At 39.2% G+C, this 22,362-nt stretch overlaps 1 protein-coding gene across 13 annotated transcripts in view; it reads left to right on the top strand.

Annotated features, from left to right (window-relative positions):
• The window catches only part of ttc29 (tetratricopeptide repeat domain 29), a 445,918-nt gene that overhangs the window by 8,008 nt on the left and 415,548 nt on the right, over nucleotides 1-22,362 (top strand). For 9 of the 13 annotated variants that reach the window (XR_011354088.1, XR_011354086.1, XR_011354087.1 and 6 more), the window contains exon 3: nucleotides 86-175. Coding sequence is in view for 6 of the 13 variants with exons in the window: in XM_069926383.1 (XP_069782484.1) it covers nucleotides 86-175 (90 nt within the window). In the remaining 7 variants the exon portion in view is untranslated. Of the gene's footprint in view, nucleotides 1-85; nucleotides 176-16,395; nucleotides 16,482-18,329; nucleotides 18,607-22,362 lie in introns of those variants that run through there. The other 4 variants (XM_069926393.1, XM_069926388.1, XM_069926389.1 and 1 more) reach the window with 3 other exon arrangements.

The raw sequence follows: 22,362 nt of genomic DNA, 5'->3' as shown, positions 1-22,362 counted from the left end.
TTTAGATTCATCCATATACATCTGGGAAACTAGAAGCATTAATACAATTACCTTTGTGATAATTCTATAAAAATTAATTTTATAGAGTACCAACAAGAAAAGAACGAATGGAAGAAACAAAACGTTTAGAAGCACAGAGTAAGAGTTTGCAAGTCAGCAAACAAGACATTAATGAGTAAGTCCAAATATTTTAATCAACAAAATATGGCATTTGAAAGATCTTAAACATTAAAAAAAACAATAATTATTGTTGAACATTAAAAAGTATCAGTTTAGGAACTAGCATTTGGTGGCACTGTTGGTGTAGGGGGATGGTGTGGTTAGTGCAGTGGTTAGCACAACACTATTACAGCACCAGCGATATGGATTTGAATCTGGTGTTGTCTAAGGAATTTGTATGTTCTCCCTGTATCTGTGTCTTTTGGTGGTCCGGTTTCCTTCCACATTCTAAAGACGAGCAGGGTTAGTAGGTTAATTAGTCACATGGGCATATTTAGGGTGGTGAGGGATTGTGGGTCAGAACGGCCTGTCCATGCTGTATCTTTAAATAAAAAAAAAACATTTATTGTCCATCCCAAATTGCCCTTGAGAAGGTGGATTTGAGCCATCTTGAACTGTTGCCATTCTGGTAAAAATTATTCCAAAAGATGCTGAGGGGTAGCGTCTAGAATTTGGATCCAGCAAAAATAAAGAGGTGGTGATGTAATTCCAAGTCAGAAAGGTGTGTGACTTGCTGGCCAGCCCTCTCAGTTGCTGCCATTGTTCTTTACTCTACAGATTACCATTTTGGGAGCTGGTGTTGGAGTTGCCTAGCTAAGTAATTATAGTGTATATTAAGCTGTTTGAGGAAGTGAATGTTTAGGATAGTTTTAAAACCAAAAATCTTAGTCAGAAGCTATTTTCTCAGTGGTCGATCTTTAAAATGTACCTCCTGCAATTACATTCTGACTCTTAGTGCTGCTGTAGCACAGCTTTCTACTTTTATTCACGTGGTGGACAGCCTGTAATGTGGGCCTGAACCAGAAGCTGCAGGTTTTGCAGATCAACCGAGACTAATGAAAATGAGCAACGCATGAGATTTATTTGCATTTCTGTGAAATATATTCTGTCAATTTCTTGAGCATTTCTTTTCCTCCTGAACATGACTTGCTTCCTGGTAGGGTGAAACCATTGGTTGGTTTTCACCCACAACCTTTTCCCAGCTCTTGTCCTCACCCATCTGTGCTATGCAATTCTTTGGCACATCAAAAGAATCTCCATTGTGAATAAACTTGTATACAAGTATTTTTGGATGAAGAGAGGTAATAGTTAATTGAATGGTAGAGTCATTGGTTAGGACATTCATCCAATAAGATGGGATACTAGAATAAGCTGCATATTTCATATAGAACTAAACCACTCTAGAACATTACAGAACAGAAACAAGCCTTTCGATCCTTCTAGTCTGTGCCGAACTATTATACCGCCTAGTCCCACTCAATACCCCTCCTATCTATGTACCTGTCCAAATTATTCTTAAATGTTAAAATTGAGCCTGCATTTACTATTTCAGCTGGCATTTTGTTCCAAACTCCCACCACTCTCTATGTAAAGATGTTCCCCTAAATGTTTTCCCGAACTTTTCCTCTTTCACCTTTACCCATGTATCTGTATTCCCAAATCCCTCATGGTAACTTTCTCTAAAAACTCTATAGAATTGATTAAACACAACCTATCATTCACAAAGCTATGTTTATTATCCCTAATCAGTCTCTGGCTATCCAAATACTTGTACATCTGATCTCATGGGACACCTTCCAATAATTTACCTACAACTGATATCAGGCTCACTGGCCTATAATTTCCAGGGTTACTTTCGGAGCCTTTTTTAAACAATGGAACAACATGAGCTACCCTTCAATCCTCAGCACCACACCTTTGGCTAAGGATATTTTAAATATTTTTGCAATTTCTACACTAACGTTCCTCAAGTTCCAAGGGAATATCTTGTCAGACCCTGGGGATTTATCCACTCTTATATGCCTTAAGACATCAAACACATCCTCCTCTTTAATCTGTATTGGGTCCATGAACTCACTGCTTGTTTTCCATACTTTCCTAGACTCTGCTAGTTTCCTGAGTAAATGCAGATGCGAAAAATCCACTTGAGATCACCCCCATCTCTTTTGGCTCCATTCCTAGCCAACCACTCTGATCTTCTAGGGAACAAATTTTATCCCTTACTATTCTTTTGCTCTTAAAATACCTGAAGAAACTCTTAGAATTTTCCTTCACATTGTCTACCGAAGCAACCTCATGTCTTCTTTTAGCCTTCCTTATTTCTTTCTTGAGTTTTTTCTTGCATTTTTATACTCTTCAGAATCTCATTTGTTTCATGTTTTCTATACCTACTATACACTTTTATTCTTCCAAATCAGGTCCCCAATATCCCTCGAAAACCAAGGCAACCTTTGCCTGTTTACTTTGCCTTTAATCCCAACAGGAACATACAAATTCTGTACTCTCAAAATTTCAACTTTGAAGGTCTTCCATTTACCTTTCCAGAAAACAACTTATCCCAATCCATGCATTCCAGATCCTTTCTCATTTCCTCAAAATTGACTTTTTTCCAATTTAGAATATCAATCCAAGGCCTGAAGTTATTCTTCTCCAAAATTAACTTGAAACTAATGGCATTATAATCATTGGACCCAAAATGTTCCCCTACACATACTTCTGTCACCTGTCCTGTCTGGTTCCCTAATAGGAGATCTTGTCTTGCCCTCTCTTGAGTTTGTACCTCTATATATTGATTTTGAAAAATTTATATAACCATATAACAGTTTACAGCGTGGAAACAGGCCATGTCGGCCCTTTGAGTCTGCACCGGTTCACTTGAACAACTCCACTAGCTCAACCCTCCCTCTCTCCGCCCATAACCCTCCAACCCCCTCACCTCCATGTACACATCCAACCTTCTCTTAAATGACAGAATGGACCCTGCCACAACTACCTCTTATGGAAGATCATTCTATTCTACCACCACTCGCTGAGTGAAAAAGCATCCTCTAATATTTCTCCTAAAGTTTTTCCACCTTACCCTTAACTCATGCCCTCTTGTTCCAACCTCCCCTGCCCTCAGGGGAAGGAGTCTGTTTATATTTAGTCTATCTATTCCTTTCATAATTTTAAATACCTCTATCAAGTCCCCTCTCAGCCGTCTACATTCCAATGAATAAAGTCCCAGTCTCCTTAATCTCACCCTGTAATCCAGATGCTGTAAGCCAGGCAACATCCTTGTAAATCTTCTCTGCACCCTCTCCATCTTATCTATATCCTTTCTATAATATGGAGCCCAGAACTGAGCACAGTACTCCAAACCTGGCCTCACCAATGGCTTAAACAGCCACAGCATCACTTCCAGCTCCTATACTTTTATACTATGATTTATGAAGGCCAGCATACCATATGCCTTCTTAACCACCCTGTCTACATGGGAATCCACCTTTAATTAACTTTGTACCATAACCCCCAGGTCCCTCTGCATACCTCATTGCCCTCCCCTTAATTGCATATGTCCTATTCAGGTTATTTTTACTGAAATGCAGCACCTCGCACTTGTCTATATTGAATTCCATCTGCCATCTTTCAGCCCACTCTTCCAAACAAACCAAATCCTTCTGTAATCCAAGAAAACCTTCCTCACTATCCACTACTCCCCCCATTTTTATTTTCGTATCATTCGCATATTTTCTTACCCAGTTAACCACACCCTCCTCTAAATCATTAATATAAATGATAAACAAGGGACCCAGCACCGATCCCTGAGGCACCCCGCTTGTCACAGGCTTCCAACCTGACATACAGTTGTCCACCATGACTCTCTGCTGTCTATCTTCCAGCCATCTCTGAACCCATGTCACAATCGCTCTACTAATCCCTAGTGGCTGAACCTTCCCACAGTACCACACCCTCCTCCAGTAATCTTTGAAAAATAACTGCCAGTGCCCCTGCTATTTGCTCCCTGACCTCCCTTAAAGTCATTGGAAAAATCCCATCAGGACCAGGAGACTTATCCACCTTTAGTGACCCTAGAAGCTCCAAAACCCTCACTTTACTAATCCCTATCATCTCCATAACTAAGCTCTTTGCCTCACTTATCTCATGTAGCCCAATGTCCCTTTCCCTGGTGAATACAGATGAAAAAATTTGTTGAATGTCTCTCCCTTCTCATATGGTTCCTTACATAGTTCACCGGACCCATCATCCAGTGGACCTACTCTATCCTTAACCCTCCTTCTACTGTTCACGTATCTGTAAAAACCCTTAGGATTCACCTTCACCTTATTAACTATGGACTCCTCATACCTTCTTTTTGCCTTTCTAATTTCCCTCTTAAGGTTCTTCCTGCATCCGAAGTATCGATCATACATCTCCTCAATTCCCTGTTTTTATATTTAGCATAGGCCTCTCTCTTGTCCCGAACCAACTTCTTAATTTTTCTAGAAAACTACAGCTCCCTTGAACCTTTGGTCTTCCCTTTCAGCCTGACTGGAATATAAAGATCCTGTACTCTCAAAATCTCACTCCTAAACGCCCTCCAAATTTCCTTTACATCCTTTCTGGCAAAAAGATCAACCCACACAACTCTCTGCAAATCCCTTCTTATTTCTCCAAATCTGGCCTTCCCCCACTCGAAGACCTTCAACCTCGGACCCGACCTATTCCTTTCCATCATTAAGCTAAAGCTAATAGATCCAAGATCACTGGATCCAAAGTTTTCTCCAATGCTCACCTACGTCACCTGCCCCATTTCATTCCCAAACAACAGATCTCACACTGCTCCGCCTCTAGTGGTCGTCTCAACATATTTGCTGCAAAAAGCAACAATGTATTTGCTGCAAAAAGCAACAACGTATTTGCTGCAAAAAGCAACAACATATTTGCTGCAAAAAAACAACCCTGAACACATTGCATAAATACTAAGCCATACACACACACACATATATATATTTATACACCTTGACCTGGTCCTTTAGGCCATGCTTCTTGTCCATGATACCTCACTCTACGTAACAAGAGAGGTCATCGAGCTGCAGGTCAAGTTCCCTAACTCGGCCCCTTAAACGCTGCAGCTCATCACACTTAGTGCACACTTGGATGTCCAGGAGACGTGAAGACTCCATGACTTCCAACATGTGACACTGAGAGCAGAAAACTGCCCTCACACTCATCCTGCCTCCTTCTCCTCACACCTTACAAATAAACAGATATATATTAAATTAAATGTGACTGTCTTACCTTTAGTCCAGCTCGCCAAAGCCTCTCGAGACAAAGTCTCAGGGACCCACTCCTTCACTGTGCCACTCACTCACTGGGCCACTCCTCGCTGGCCACTCCTTTGTCTTACCCACCTTTTATTGCCCTTGAAAAATTGGCCCCATGGCCTCTCGTAGCTCCTCCTCCTCTGAACTGATTGCCTGAGCACTGAATCGCCACCTCCTCCGATTTCTCGCCTGAACCTGTAGGCCGAAAGCCTGGTAAGCAAAGTTTTTATACTCTTACCTTCCATTGGCTCTCGTAATTCTTCCTCCTCTACCGATCGCCCGAACACTGAATCACCGCCTCCTCCGACTCCTCGCCCGAGCCTGTAGGCCGAAAGCCCGGTAAGAAAAGTTTTTATACCTTTCCAACAGCCTCTCGTAGCTCCTCCTCTGAACACATTTGACGAACTCCAAGCCATCTGGCCCTTTTACAGTATTGGAATTCCAATCAATAGTGGAAACTTAAAATCTCCTACTATCTCAACTTTATTTTCCTGCAGCTGTCTATGATCTCTATAGATATTCTCCTCCAATTTCACTGAGTATGAGGTGGACTATAATACAACCCCATTCCTCATCTTCACCCATATAGCCCCAGTAGATGAGCTCTCTGGTCTGTCCTGCCTGAGCACAGATGTGATATTTTCCCTGTCAAGCATTGCCATTTCTCCCCCTATCTTCCCTCCTACTCTACCGCATCTGAAACAATGGAAGCCCTGATCATTAAGTTGCCAGTTCTGTCCCTCCTACATTCAAGTTTCACTAATGGCCACAATGAAATAATTGCACGTGCCAATCCACGCTCTAAGCTCGTCTGCCTTTCCTACAATAGTCCTTGCATTGAAATAGATGCACCTGAGAAAATTTCCACCACGTACAATCTTTTGACTTTTGACATTGCATGCAATCTTCACTTCATCTATTTCCTCCTCCACTCCCCCATCTGCTCTGATACTCTAGTTTCAGTTCCCCGCAAATCTAGTTTAAATCTCGCCAGGAAGCACTAGTAAACCTTCCCACAAGGAAATTGGTTCCCCTCCAGTTCAGTTCCAAATCATCTCATCAGAAGAGGTCCTACCTTTCCTAGAAGAGAACCCAATAATCCAGAAACCTGAACACTCCCACCTGCACCATCTCTTTAGCCATGTGTTAGCAATCCTGAGATCGCAATCCTGGATGTGTTGTCCTTCAACTTAGCACCTAACTCCCTGAACTCTCTTGAGATTGTGAGACTGTGTTTCTCCAAAGATATATGTCAGGTTTCACACATACAGAATTGTACAAGACCAGTATATATATTTATATAGATTATATAGATATCTATCTCCATCTATATAATCTATATATATATATATATATATACATACACACACACATATATCTATATATACACATACACACACATATATATATATATATATATATATATATATACACACACACGTATATATCTACACACACACACTTTGAGAAACCTGTGCCAGTCAAAAGTCAGTGTGTGCTCAAGTTCACATTGCACTATTTCCCCAAAATTTACTGATTGGTTGAGCTCTGTGTTAGTATTGCAGACTATTCAAGAAAAATCCAATTCATTTTTTCAGATCCCTTCAAGGCCTCATCCTCTCTATCTCTAATTTCTTGATGCTTGCAACCTTCAGTATATGGACTTGTCCAGTTCCCATTTCTAATCATTAACTATTTTTTTGTAAATTGCTTTGCCTTCAGCTACCAATATCGTAAACTCTGGAATATCCTCTTCCCTCGCTCTGTTCCCTTCATTTTTTCTTAGCTTCTAAGCTCAGCTTCTAAATGAAGTTTTGTTTAGCTACCCCAATATGGATTGGTGTAAAATTTTGATTTCTAGCCTGCACTTTTGGAGCATTTTACAGAACTTATTTTGTTAAAGGTTCAGAATAAATATGATATTGATGATAAATAATACATATCCTAATGGCATCACCTCATTCTATAAGATGCTGGCAAACTCTGATTTCTGAAAGGTGGCTTCTTTGACATATATTAATTAGATGATTGGTCTATTTAATGGAATGATGCAGGCCCATCCCAATAAGCTATCAACAATATAAGGCAATATAGGTCTGAAAATCTCCAAAGGAATGTAATTAATGGCAGTCATGTAAAATAATATATTTCCCCAAACAATCTGACAATGATTTACATTTCTAAAATTCTTTCAGACTTCTGCTGATTACATAGTGATCTCAGTACTTGACAATCTTCCCCTTCCTGCTCTTTCTGCTTTGAACAGGAAACATTTTCTTCATCACTCCTCCATGCACTCTTCCTTCACCAACCATCTTTTGACTCCCCTCTTCCTGTGGCCACTTAGGTGTAAGACTTGCAACTACGTCTCCCCCATTTCCAGTACTCATTATTCACTTACCTTTAATTGTTGGAATGTACTGACTCTATATAAAAACAAACATCTATTAGAAGGGCAGAGTAGACAATCCTTGTATCAAGCTCCTATGGACTCTACTATCACATAAATAGGCTTCAGGAAATTCAGAATACTATGTGATATGAATAAATGACTAAGCACACAAAGGACATGAGTATATAGAAGAGAACAGTACAAGAATAGCACCCATGGCCAATATAATGCCAAGTTTAACTAAATCTCTTCTGCCTAGACATGATCCAGATTCCCCCCCACCCCCCCCCCCCCATACAGTTGGGATAATGTAATATCAGCCTCAATAATGTGGTGGCTATACTGAAGTTGTGCTCTGGGGCTAGCTGCACCTCCAACTGCAAAACTGATGACTACTTAACAAAGAGAAATATCCTATCCATGATAGGATAAAATAAAATAAAAAATAATGATTGGCTCATCACTTTGCCATTTTCTTGTTTTCTTTGGCTTGGCTTCGCGGATGAAGATTTATGAAGGGGTAAATGTCCACGTCAGCTGCAGGCTCGTTTGTGGCTGACAAGTCTAATGCGGGACAGGCAGACACAGTTGCAGTGGTTGCAGGGGAAAATTGGTTGGTTGGGGTTGGTTGGGTTTTTCCTCCTTTGTCTTTTGTCAGTGAGGTGGGCTCTGCGGTCTTCTTCAAAGGAGGTTGCTGCCCGCCGAACTGTGAGGCGCCAAGATGCACGGTTTGAGGCGATATCAGCCCACTGGCGGTGGTCAATGTGGCAGGCACAAAGAGATTTCTTTAGGCAGTCCTTGTACCTTTTCTTTGGTGCACCTCTGTCACGGTGGCCAGTGGAGAGCTCGCCATATAACACGAGCTTGGGAAGGTGATGGTCCTCCATTCTGGAGACGTGACCTACCCAGCGCAGTTGCCATTAGTCTATTCTCAATTAACAGCAAGGTGACCAGAATGATCAGTATATTATGTTGAGTGAGAGGACTTGTGTGAGAACTTGAATAAGTACTCTTCACTAAGGAGAAGAACACTGTAATTGATGAAATCAGCATTAGATTTTCAAAAGTTGTTTGTTAAGATCCTGCACAGGTTATTTAACCTGGGAGAAGGTCATCGATTTGGGAGTAATATACTGACATGAATTGTGCATTGTGACAGAGAGCAAAGACCTCCCTTGCAAGTGAGACAGAGGTTCACTTGTACTGCTAACAACCTGGTTTACTACTGTTACTTTTAATGCTCACTTATATGGCCTTCTCCGTGTTGGGAAAGCCAAGCACAGAATAAATGATCATTTTATGGTGTACTTGTGCTCTGTATAGAACAACCATTTTCAGGTTCTGATTACATGTAATTTTAACTGTCCTTCCCACTCCCACTCCAACTGGTCTATTGTCAGCCTTTTCCATTGCGATGGAGAGGCCAAATGCAAACTAGAAGAATGATAACTTGTATTCAGTATGAATGTCTTTCAAGCCAATTTTCCTATTTCAGGTAACTCACAGTGCTGATGTACTTCTCCCACATGCCACTGTTTTCTTATCCCTTTTTTCCATCACTGCTCCTCCTTCCTTTCCTGGTTCCATTTGTCCATATTCCACCACTACTCCTCATCTGGTTCCAGCTATTACCTACTTGCCTCTGTCACAGCTCCCCCCCGCCCCCCCTTTATATTGTTATATATTGGTATTCTTTCTTTTTCCCTCAGTCTTGTTGCAGTGTCTTGACCTGAAACATCATCTTTTGCCTGCACAGTTGCTGCTTGACCCATTGAGTTTTTTTAAAGCATGGTTTTTGTTCCAAATGATGGCATCTGCGTTTTTTTTTTTTTGTTTCTCATCAATGTTTTCTGCTCTGTATTTTTTCTTAGCTCCAACCATAATTATTTTATGTTTAAATAGATCTCTATAAACTCCTATTCTTTCATGGAACCCCATTTTAACCCATGCTATTGGCCCCTACAAAGACAAAACAACTGATTTTTCCCTTGCTACTCCAAAGTTTCTCTTCAGCCCCGAGAAAATGTCCTTAATCCTAACGCTAGGTTTTAACACCATGTTTGATACTCATGCTTTTCTTGCATTGAATAACATATATCCTCCTTACTTTACTTTCCCCATTTACATTTAAATTCCATTTTACTCCCCAAACTTGGATAGCCCTTAGTATGTTGGTGCTATGGTTAGCTTATAGAATCATAGAAAATAGGTGCAGGAATATGGTTTCAACCTTTCAAATCTGCATTGCCATTCAATATGATCATGGGTGATCCTCAGTCTTAAGTACATTTTTCTTGCTTTCTTTCCATATCCCTTGATCCCTTTAGCCATTAGAGCTACATTCAAACCACTCAACAAATTTCTCTTGTAAGGAGTTTCACAAGTTCACAACACCTTAAATGAAGAAGTTTCTTCTCATCTCAAAGTTCGAGGTTCTTTTTAATTGTCATGTAATAAAAATACATAAAAATATAATATACATGATCTATTTCAACTTTTGTCTGCTGTGAGCATTGCCTGGTGCACCTAACAATAAGAAAATGAGAAGCAATCCTAAATGTCTTGACCCTTATCCTTAGATTATGACCCCTTATGTTCGATTTCACCCCCAACATTGTGTAAAACCTGTCTAGTCCTGTCAGAAATGTTCATCTATTCCAGTGGTTTTCAAACTTTTTCTTTCCAGTTACATACCACTTTAAGTAATCCCTATGCCATAGTTGCTCTGTGATTAGCAAGATATTATTTAAAGTGGTATGTGAGTAGAAAAAAAAGTTGAGAAGCACTGCTCTTGACCCACTGTTACTGAAATATTTGCTTGATAAAAATTGCCATTAGCTCAATTCCTTTGTATGCACATAACAAATCATTTAGGTACAATTAAAACAATGGTTTTCAAACTTTTTCTTTCCACTCACATACCACTTTAAGTAATCCCTTACTAATCACAGAGCACCTATGGCATGGGGATTATGTTAAGTAGTATGTGAGCAGAAAAAGTTTGGAAACCACTGGTCTATTCAGTGACCTTTGCTATAATGCACGCAGCTGCAAGAACTCTTACCGGTTGTACAATTTAAAGAGTTAAAGCTTCTTCAGTTTTTCCATAATGTCAAAGGTCTATATATGACTATACATTTTCAATAGAGCAGAAAAACAATTAAGATTAATTAACAGTATGTAGGAAATTAAATTCAAATTCAGTTCAGACTTCATAATTTAATAGCTCATCATGAATTCTATTTGCAGTAATCTTTCTTCAAATAAGCAACTTTAATGAAAAATTCAATTAAATTTTAAGGTAGTATGTACTGTAAAACTATAATTGTTAATTGTCTGAGAATGTCTCATCAGTGTTTGTTAAAGAAGAAGAAAAAAGTTTTTTGTTTTGAAGTACAATAATTATATTGAAGTAATGAATTAATGATTTGAGGCAACCATTGAACACGATAATAATTGACATGCAGAGGTCATATTGATTGCAAAAATCCCGATTTAGTACAATTCTTTCTTTTCTGTTTTTATATTTTGATTTGAGATTCAGAAATTGTGAGACATTACAAAAAATTTGGCGCAATACCCTTCTATCTGTTTTTAATGATGATGGTAATAAATTTATTGTCATATACATTGTACACTGTATATATGCAAAAAAGTTCTTACTTGCTGGAGCCAAAAATAAACTTGTAGGAAAAAACTATAATAGTAAACTTAATAGAATGAAAAGAAACAATAAATATACAAGATAGATCATCAATATTCACAGTAATCAGAGTGCAAAGAGAAAGTGATTTGCAAAGGAGCACATAGACTTTTTGTGCAATCAGAATAGTCCATGTAACAAGGGGTGTTTCAAATGTTTGATAGGTATTGTTCTTGAACCTATAGGTACTGTTTTTCATGTTTCTATCCCGTCATGGCAAAGGTAGCCCTGAGAAGCAACTGTGGCTAGGGTGATGGGGATCCTTCATGAGGTTGGGCTGCCTTCTTGAGGCAATGCCTCACATTGATGTCTTCAATAGATGAGAGATCAGAGCCTTCAATGGACATTGCTACATAGGTTACCTTCTGCAGCCTTGTACATTCCTGGGCATTTGAATTACCAAACCAGATTGTGATGCAACCAGAGTACACTGTAGAAGTTTAACAGAGTATCCAACATGCCAAATGTCCTCAGACTCCTTAGAAAGTAGAGTATTGGTGTACCTTTTTCATGGTTGACTAGATGTGTTGGCTCTAGGAAAGGTTTTTGAAGCATAGATTTCTTGGAACTTGAAGATTCTGACTCTCTCTACCTTAGTCCCATCAGTGTAGGCTAGTGTGTGGTGCCTCAATCCTTTCTAAAATAATAGGATGCCATTGGTGTTTTGAGCTTAGTGAGGGATTACTTAAGGTGGTCTGTAAGTGGAGAAAGAAGGCTGAGAACTACTGCTTTATTCTGACTCATCGTTTCCAGTTATTTGGCCAACATAGGTGATGTCGTCAGTGAATTTGTGGATTGAGTTGGAGCTGAACTTGGCTTTACAGGGAATAGCATTGGGGAGCTTCAATGTTGCTGATCATCGCTAATTGGGTGTTGCCTTTAAGAAATTCAGGGATCCAGTTGCATGGGATGAACAGAGTCCCAGATCCTTTAGTTTACGGTGTAGACAGCAGTCTTATGTAGGTGTTTCTGTTATTGAATGAAGATCTACCGGGACCAATGCCTGAAGAGGGTGCACAAAATCAGTGAACCGGTGCGGACTCAAAAGGCCATCGTGGCCTGTTTCCGCTAAATGGTTATATGGTTAATGTTGAGTGGAGGCCAATGAGATGGCATCTACATTGACCTGTTATGTTGAGTGTTACAGGGTATATTAGATATAAATGTCTTTAAAAGAGGTAGATTTATGGGGGTTTAGTGTAGGTCACTTCACAAAAAGATAACTTACAAAGCACATCTCATTTAAAATGCCAGAGCTTTGCTTAAGCCAGACATCCAGGCTCCAAGTGCCTTTGCAATAAAATTGCTTTAGAAGTAACTTCAAAAGCAGGTGCAAATGGAAGCCCAGGCTAAAATGCTGATAAAGATCTTTCAAAGATTAGGTTTGGAGCCTTGGAAGTGGTTGTTTGGTTTTTACAAGCAGAGAAAAGGGAAAGACCAAACAGAATTTCTCTTAGAGAGAGAATTCTGCAGTAGCTTTTGGAGGCTACAACATGGCAAGCTGGCAGTCTAGTTAAAACCCTATGTTTAAGACAGGTTGTGTGTTCTGAGTTCAGCTCGTTTAAAAACACATAGTTCTTACAAGAGATAATGGCTGGCTAGAGTGTTTCTCCTTAAATAAGGGAAACGAGGAAGTCTGTGGTGACCTGAAAGAAGAGGTTATAATTTGGAAAACCCATGATGGGGCAAGTTTCTTTGGCTGATCAGAGGGAATCAGTTCTTGTATGACAAACGAGCAACAAATCTCTCTAAAACTGATAAGAGAGCCTAGTGAAAATTCATAAATGTTAAATTCTGTGCACAGTATGAGAATTGCCCGATACTGGTGAACTTGGAGAAGTGAGATTAAACTGTGAATCAAAGGACTTCCTGAACATATACACATTATATATACATGCACTTAGAATTAGGAGGGGGTTAAGTTAAATAGTAATAAGTTAGAGTTTGATCTTTTTAATGTTAAGAAAATTAAAAGCGACTTTTAAGTAATCGTTTTTCTTGGTGAATTTCTATTGCTGCTGGATTTTGGAGTCCTCTGGGCTCATAACAATAGGCTAATAGAAGTGGGTCAATTTCTTTCCAGGGATAACAGTTTATTCGCTTAATAAATAACCTCTCAAAGCACTTGATCACAGTAGATATAGTGCCACAAGCCATTAGTTGTTGAGGCAATTCACCTTGCTCTTCATGGGCACCAGAAGATAGATGCCCTATTGAGGCAGGTGAGGATCTCTGACTCTTGAGTGAGAAGTTGAAAATGTACTCAAAAGCTCCAGCCATTTGGTTCACACAGGTTTTAATGACATAGCCAGGCATACAGTCTGGACCAGATGCTTTACAAGGATTCACCCTCTTAAAGGTTCTGTTGACATCAGCCTCAGAGACTGGGAGCAGAGTCACTGTAGACTTCCAAAGGTTCTTCATTATTTTCCTTTTCAAAGCAAGCACAGAAGGGATTGAACTCATCTGGAAGAGATGTATTGCAGCTGATGATGCAAACCCTATCACAATTCTGTCTAAGCCTGGTCTGGAATTGTCTATTTGCATTGGAAGTGATGCTACTTTGAATTGATTCCTAATTCAGAAGGAATAATTGTTATGCAAAAAAGTGAGCAAAAAATTAGAATAATGGAATAAGCCTTGAACAATAAAAAATAACAAACTGATTTTTTTAAATTAGCCTTTTAATAAAAGAAATTTGCAGTGAACCCTTTTTAATTATGGAGAAATAATATTGCAGAATCAGTGCTAGAACTATTGAGAAATGTTTTTCAACAGTGCATCTAAGCAATATTGAATAAGCTAACTTGTCAGTCTTTCAAAACTTGTTTTATTTAAAAAAATATTCTCATCATTTAGACTCCAAATCATATTAAAGATTCAGTGCCTGTTTCCAAGCCACTTCAAATTTGAATGCATAATTAGTCTCTGCAATTGTTCTAAATTTCCAGCAGGTGCTCCCAGAGATTACAAATTGTTTAAGTAGTGTTATGGCATTTGATGAACAATAAATAATTGTTTAACTATTTAAACATTCTTTTTGTTCAAAGATTCCTTTGTCAAGGGAAGGCTGGCATCCAAATATGAAAATATAGTGTATGAATCTCCAGTGAAGTCCAATATTTCATGGGGAATGCAAATCCAAAACAGCAGATATTGTGAATGGGAATTGAAATTAGAAAATGCTCAGCAGGTCAAGCAGTATCCATGGAAAGAGAATCACACAACAATAGTCTTCAGTTCATGGAGAATGCTCACCTATATAGTTTCTAAAAACAATTAGGTCTAGAATTCGTTCAGAGCAGCTTTAGCGATTTGCATCTTCCTCAGCATGTCTTCTTGCTAAATATGGTGAATAAGCATATCTTTAGCCATTGTAAATGGATGGATATATTGTTTTGGTGGATGGATGTACCTTGCATGACTGATGCAGCATCAAGCGAGAGGAGTCATGTATTGGCAAAAAAAAAAAGAAATTTTAATTTGAATGCACTACTTTTCCATTGAATTTAGGGAGACTAAGAGTTGACAATGTCTCCACCTCGCTCGCATTCCTGAAATCAACACCGACAGAGTACAAATTTTCTTAAATTAATTGTGGTGCAGACAAATTAGATGGAACAAGAAAGAACTCTACAGTATACATCTTTCCACTGGTTTTATCTCATTCTGTGGTATCTGTAGAGTAAATGGACACAAAAGTGTGTATTATTGATGACTCAAATAATGCTATTGTAATTTTGCTTAAAAATCTTTAGCTCAAGGATCATAAATAATAGTACTAGAAAGAAAACTAACATTTTCTCCATTATTTCCAACAATGATCTTGAATTTGATTGTGCAAAGCATCAGTGTATATCAATGGTTCTTAACCTTTTTCCTCACTCACATACCATCTTAAGTTATTCTTTACTAACCACAGGACCCGATCGCACCTGAGAAGGGTCACATGAAGCCATGGATTGCAGATGCTGGATTTTTTAAATAAAGCAGATTCTACAAATTGGAATTTATGGTTGTTTATCTAAAAACACTGGTCAGATGAATCTGCAAATCAATGGCCAGGGTTACCAGTCCACTATGGTAACTGAAGAAACCAATGGGAAACCTCTTCATTATTTTTCCCTTGTATAATCATGAACTACAGTCAACTACATCAACTACAGTCTCAGCTCACAGAGCCTTCACCGAAAGAAAACACGGGAGGTGACAACTACAGTTCAGAGTCAGAGATAGTGATGGGTGGAGAGACATGATCACCCATGCTGAACGGCAAGACACCTGAATAAATTAATCTGAGAAAGGACATTCTTGCTATTGATGGGGTCCAGTGAATGTTGACCAGACTGGTTCCTCAGATGGCAGGACTGACATGAAGGAAAACTGCAGAGATCAGGGTGATACTCCCTGGAATTAAGATGAGAAAGGATCTAATGGTGACATACAAAATCCTGACAGGACTGGACAAGTGTACCTAATTTTCAGAAGTCCAGAACAAGGAGTTACAGAATAAGGCTGAGGGGCAAGTCATTTAGGTCTGAGAGAAGGAGAAATGTCAGCAGTCAGAGAGTTGTGAACTTGTGAAACTCACTGCCAGAAAAAGTTGTTGAGCCAAGGTTGTTAGATATATGGTATTCAAAAGGTGTTTGTATGTGGCCCTTATGGCAAAAGAGATGGAGTATGGAGAAAAATCAGTAATAGGGTACTGAAGTTACATGACCAAACATGATCATATTGAACTGTAGAGCAGGTGGAAAGGGCTGAATGGCTTTCTTCAGCTCCTATTTAAAAATGTTTTTGTTTTCTATACATCCATCCCCCACATTCCGCATTTTATAATTTGTTTTCTTTGTAACAAGTCAAATGACTCAGATTTGTTGACTCAAACCAAGGCTTTTATTAACATAAAGGTTGACCAGTCCAGACTGACCTGGACCTGGTTAGGAGCAGCCCTTTATGACCTGGCCAGTAGGCGTGGCTACAGCTCTCAGCCAATCACTACTACTATATGTAAATATATACAATGGTGATAGTATCCCATGCTATCACATTCACCCCTTCTTTAAGAACTGACCCCGGGGTGAGTAAAAAGAGGGGGGTATAGCATGCAGGGATTACGGGCTGTGGCAGTTGGATGGCCTGTTTGTCCAACGGGAATCAGGGTAGCTGGGGTCCCTGAGTGTGGGTGCAGTTTTGCTTAGTCCAGTCGTTGTTGGCCGTAGACTGGTCCAGTCTACTGCCGTTGTCATCCGCGAGGTGCTGCTGGTCCCTCTGACCTGGCATGTAACCTACGGGAGGATTGGAGGGAGGTTGGAATGTGACAATGTTAGATCCAGTTTAGGCCAGGTCCCTTACTGAGACAGTGTCCTCCCGCCCATCTGGGTTCTCTGTACAAGCATAGTGCGGGTTCGCATGCAACAGTACCCGGTCGACTTGGAGGTAGTTTTGAGTACTGGACAGATCCAGGGACTGACAGCTAAGCTGGTGTGGTCATTCCCAATTCAGACTTCTGTGGGAGCGAGAACGTATGTTCGTGTGGGGTAGCGTTGGTGGCAGTGCATAACAGGGACCTAATGGAGTATAGGGGATTTGGGAGGACATCTTGCCAGTGAGTGGTGGGGAGGCTTTTCCCAGAGGGAAATAATGATCGCTTTTCAGACGGTGGCATTCACCCTTTTGACCTGTCCGTTACCACACAGGTTGTAGCTAGTGGTCCTGTTTGAAGCAATTCCATGCTCCAATAGGTACTTCCTCAGTTCTGCACTCATAAACAAGGACCCCGGTCTCTGTGGATGTAACTGGGGTACCGGAAAATGGTGAAGATGCTGTGCAGTGTGTTTATGACTGTGGAGGCAGTCATGTCCAGGTAAAGGATAGCGAACGGGAAGCGGGAGTACTCATCCATCACCACGAGAAATGTAGGTGTTATGGGTCATCGACGGTAGGGGCCACTTGAAGTCCACACTGAGACGTTCGCAGGTCCGGGTGGCTTTAAAAACATGGGTCTTCTCGGGCTGGAAGAAGTTGGGCTTGCACTCAGCGCATACTGGCCAGGCTCAAGTTATGGAGCAGATCTCCTCAACTGTATAGGGCAGGTTGCCGGCCTTTACCAAGTGTGTGAACCTGGTGACCCCCAGGTGACAGAGCTCCTCATGGAGTCTCTGCAGCCTGTCCAGTTACATGCTGGTGCATGTCCCACAGAAGATGGCGTCAGGCGAGTTGTTGAGTTTGCCAAGGCCGGTACAGAATATTGTAGTTAAAAGTAGAGTGATTCTCCACCTGGCAATTTTGTAGTTTTTGATCTTACCCTGCTGGTTGTTAAACAAATGAGACTGTGCGTTGGTCAGTCAGCAGTGTGAAGCGTCTGCCAGCGAGGTAGTGTCTCCAATGATGTACAGCCTCCATAATGGCCTGAGCCTCCTTCTCGACAGGAGTGTCAGCTTTCTGGGCCCTGGAGGGCCTAGAAAAGGTGGCGACAGGCCTACTGGCCTGTTTTAAGGTGGGTGCCAGTGCAAAGTCAGACGCATCACTCTCTACCTGGAAAGGTATCGATTAGTCTATGGCATGCAGAGTGGCTGTGGTGATGTCTGACTTAATGTGGTCAAATGCCGCTCTGGCATCCGCCAACAAGGGGAAGGAGTTGGACTTAATGAGTGGCCGTGCCTTGTCAGCATACTGTGGGACCCATTGAGCGTAGTAGGAAAAAAAACCCAGGTAGCATTTCAGTGCCTTCTGGGTTTGGGGCAGTGGGAGGTCCATGAGAGGGCACATGCGGTCGGGATTTGGCATTTCCACCAGTATTTCACCACGCAACCTAGAATTGTAAGGAGAGTGGTCTGGAAAACACACTTGAAATTGTAGGTTAGATTCAGCCGTTTAACGGTTTGGAAGAATTTCTCAAGGTTGGTGTCATGGACTTGCAGATCATGGCCACAGATGGTGACATTGTCCAGATATGGGAATGTGGTTGTTAGGCCATTCTGGTCTACCATTTGGTCCATATTTCGCTGGAAGACCGTGACACCATTTGTGACGCTGAAGGGAACCCTGAGGAGTTGGTACAAATACGTTCTCGCTTCGAAGGCCATCAAAGGTCAGTCCTCCAGGTGGATCGGGAGCTGGTGGTAGGCTGAACGAAGGTTGATGGTGGAAAACACACATTATTGGGCAATCTGATTCACCACATCAGTGATTTGCAGAAGAGGGTAAGCGTCCAAGAGTGTGAAGCGGTTGACCGTTTGGCTGTAGTCAACCACCATCCGCAGCTTCTCCCCGTTCTTCACAACTACCACCTGCACCTCCAGGGACTTGCACTGGGCTCAATGATGCCCTCATCCAGCAGTCTGTGCACCTCACTTTTAATGAATTTCCAGTCCCCAAAGCTGTACTGCTAACTTTTAGTGGCAACCAGTTTCCAGCCAGGGGTGAGGTTGGCAAAAAGTGCTGGAGGAGTGACCTGGAGAGTGGAGAGGCTACAAATGGAGTGTCAGGGCATGGGACTGGCGTGGGCTGATGCTGGCAGGAGGCCTCCTGGGTGGAGTGGTGGGAGACAGAGTGGAGAGTAGGGACCACCCCCCCCCCCCCTGTAATGCAGTGACACAGACTCAAAACGACATTGAAAATCTAACCCCAACAACACAGGAGCACATAGTTGAGATAGGACCAGCAACTTAAACCCTGTAAATTTGATACCCTGAACTTTTAAAAAAAAAAATTTAAACTTTTATGTATAAAATTTTCAAAAAAGGATAATACAATCAAATAGGAACATAAACCTAAAATACATTAGTTAAATAGATAATCTTAAATAAGTAAATTAATAACCAACCCCTACCCCCCTAAAAACCCAAAATATTCCTATTTCTACAAAACTACTGGAGCCTTAAACAAAGATTAAAATACCTCAATACAACATACGAAAATCAATTTAAAAATAATTAAAATATCTTGATTAGCATATACTAAGACCCATATATTTTAAATATGGATCCCACATTTTAATAAAAAATAATTATGTAGTTGGTTATTTTTTCTAGATAGATACAAGAGTTCAACTCATTATGCCACCTTTGAATACTAATCTCTACATCATCTTTCCATGTTACTGCAATACATTTTCTCACCACAGCCAAAGTTAAATAAATAAAAGCAATTTGAAATTTATCCAATTTCAAACCCCTTAAATCCATCATAAATCCTAAAATATAGGATCAAGCAATAATTATATAAACATTCTAAAAATTGTCCGACTTTGAACCAAAAATTTTGCACCTTTTCACATAACCAGACTGAATGTAAAAAAAAGTCCCTTTTTGTACTCCACACCAAAAACATAAATCTGAATCCCTAAATCCATATCTTTTCAACACCTCCAGTGTTAAATATAACTGATGTACAAAATTATAATTAACTAAATTATACCTTACATTAATTAACTTAGTTACCATATTCTCACACATTTTTAACTAATTCTCCTCCAATATAATAAATTGTAAATTTTTCTCCCATTTACTTTTTAATTCTAAAAACACCAAGTTTTTTCATCTTTTCTTGTAAAAAATAATCTATATATTTCTGATAAAAATCCTTTTTTCAAAGATTCTGTAATTAATTTTTCAAATCTAGACAGATTAGGGAGTTTAATTTCTTGTCCAAAGTTTTCTTTTAAAAAGGCTCATATTTGGTGTTAAGCAAATATTGAATTCATTGAAATATGAAATTTTTCTTGATTAATGGAAAGAAAAACTCCTTTCTCATCAAGATCCTCTACCCTTTGAATATCTTTTGAATTCCATTCCTTTAAATAATAACTGTCTATTGAAAATGGTATAATCCTATTTCTATATATAGGAGTCCGACCAGTAATTTTACCCTTTGCTCCAAATATACCAAATATCAATTAAGTGTCAAAGTGCAGGAACACTAAGACTTCAAAAAACTGTCTCTTACATCACTTTCTGAAAGTTGAATTAATTAATTCTACTCTAGCCCATATAGGAGTTTGCACCCTATCTAACATTCGATTAATGAATTTCAATTGTGCTGCCTCATAATTTTTTTAATTAGGTAACTGAAAACCTCCTAATGCACATTTCCAAGTTAATTTTTGCAATGAAACTCAAGATAGTTTACTCTTCCACAAAAATAAATGAACGGCCAAAAACAAAGAATAGACTGAAAAAGATACTGTATTCGTGGAAAAACATTCACCTTAATACAATTCACTCTTCCTAAGGGTAAGGTTAAGGGTAAATCTTTCCATTTCTTCAAGTCTGCTTTAATTTTTCTTAACAACGGAATATAATTCAACTGATATAGCTAACTATAATCCACATTTATTACAACTCCTAAATAATTTTCAGACCAGCGAAACTGAGTAATCTGTTTACACTCAGAATAATCATCCTTTGAAACAGGTAATAATTCACTCTTGTCCCAATTAATTTTATATCCAGACATTTTTCCATATTGTTCCAAACGTGTCTGTAGATAAACTAAAGATTGTTTAGGGTTTGTTAAATAAATTAACACATCATCCGCAAATAAGTTAATTTTATATTCATCCTCCCCAACAGTAATACCTTTAATATTAAAATTTTGTCTAATAGTGATTGAACCTTTAGCTCAATCTAAGGCAAATAAAGCTGGGGACAATGGGCAACCCTGTCTTGTTGATCTTGATAAAGCAAATCATGAATTACTCAGTTTGTTACTACCCTAGCTGAAGAGTTATTATATAAGGCAATATAATAACTGGACCAAATTGAAAATGTTCTAAGACTTTAAATTTAAAAAATGCCATTCAACACAATCAAATGCTTTTTCAGTATCTAATGCCACTACCAAAGGTAAATCATGTCTTTCTCTAGAAGCATTAATTAAAGTAATTAATTTAATATTATCAGCTGAATAATGATTTTTAATAAATCCTGCTTGATCTACATCAGTGGTTCCCAACCTTTTTCTTCCCAGTTACATACCACTTTTAATTATTCTCTATGCCATTGGTGCTCTGTGATTAGTAAGGGATCGCTTAAGGTGGTATGGGAGTGGGAAGGTTGAGAACCACTGCACTAGACCCAATTGTTACCAAAATATTTTGCTTGTAAAAAATTGTCATTGGCCCATTTCCTTTGGAGTTATGAATCCGTGCACATAACAAGTTAATAAGGCATGATTAAAACAGTGGTTTTCAAATTTCTTTTCCACTCACATTCCACCTTAAGCAATCCCTTACTAATCACAAAGCACCTACGGCATAGGGAATACTTAAAGTGATATGTGAGTTGGAAGAAAAAGGTTGGGAACCACTGATCTACATGAATTAACTTTGGTAAATACTTTGCTATCCTATTTGCCAACATTTAAGCTACAATTTTATAATCTACATTTAACAAAGAAATTGGTCTATACGAAGCTACTTTTAATGGGTCTCTATTTTTAAAAAAAAAAATAACTGTAATCAATGCTCTAGAAAAAATATTCCAGAAGAGAGGACATTCCCTCTGCTTTTTGTCAAAATACTGGAAGTAATAAATCATAAAATTCCTTATAAAATTTCAAAGTAAATCCATCTTCTCCTGGAGATTTCTCATTTGGCATCATTTGTAACACTTCTTTAATTTCCATATCCGTAAAGGAAGAATCTAACTCTTGAATTTCTAAATAATTCAAAAATGGAAGATCTAACCCAGCCAAAAATGATTCATCCTGTTCAGCCTCTGACATATAAATCCTGATAGAAGGAATGAAATTCATCATTAATTTCTTGAGGTTTATGTAATTTTCATACCTTTTTTTAAAAACAGCATTTATTGTCCTAGAAACTTGTTCCATTTTCAACTGCCAAGCTGAAACCTTTTGCTCTTTCTCCCAATTCATAATACTGCTGTGTTGTTGCATTTTCAAATGAGATAACTACCTTTTAATCTTCAGAAACATTCCTCTGCAGATCTTTCTAC

Source organism: Narcine bancroftii, chromosome 3, assembly GCF_036971445.1.
Source record: "Narcine bancroftii isolate sNarBan1 chromosome 3, sNarBan1.hap1, whole genome shotgun sequence".
Classification (NCBI taxonomy): Eukaryota; Metazoa; Chordata; class Chondrichthyes; order Torpediniformes; family Narcinidae; genus Narcine; species Narcine bancroftii.
This window is presented reverse-complemented; position numbering and strand designations above follow the sequence as displayed.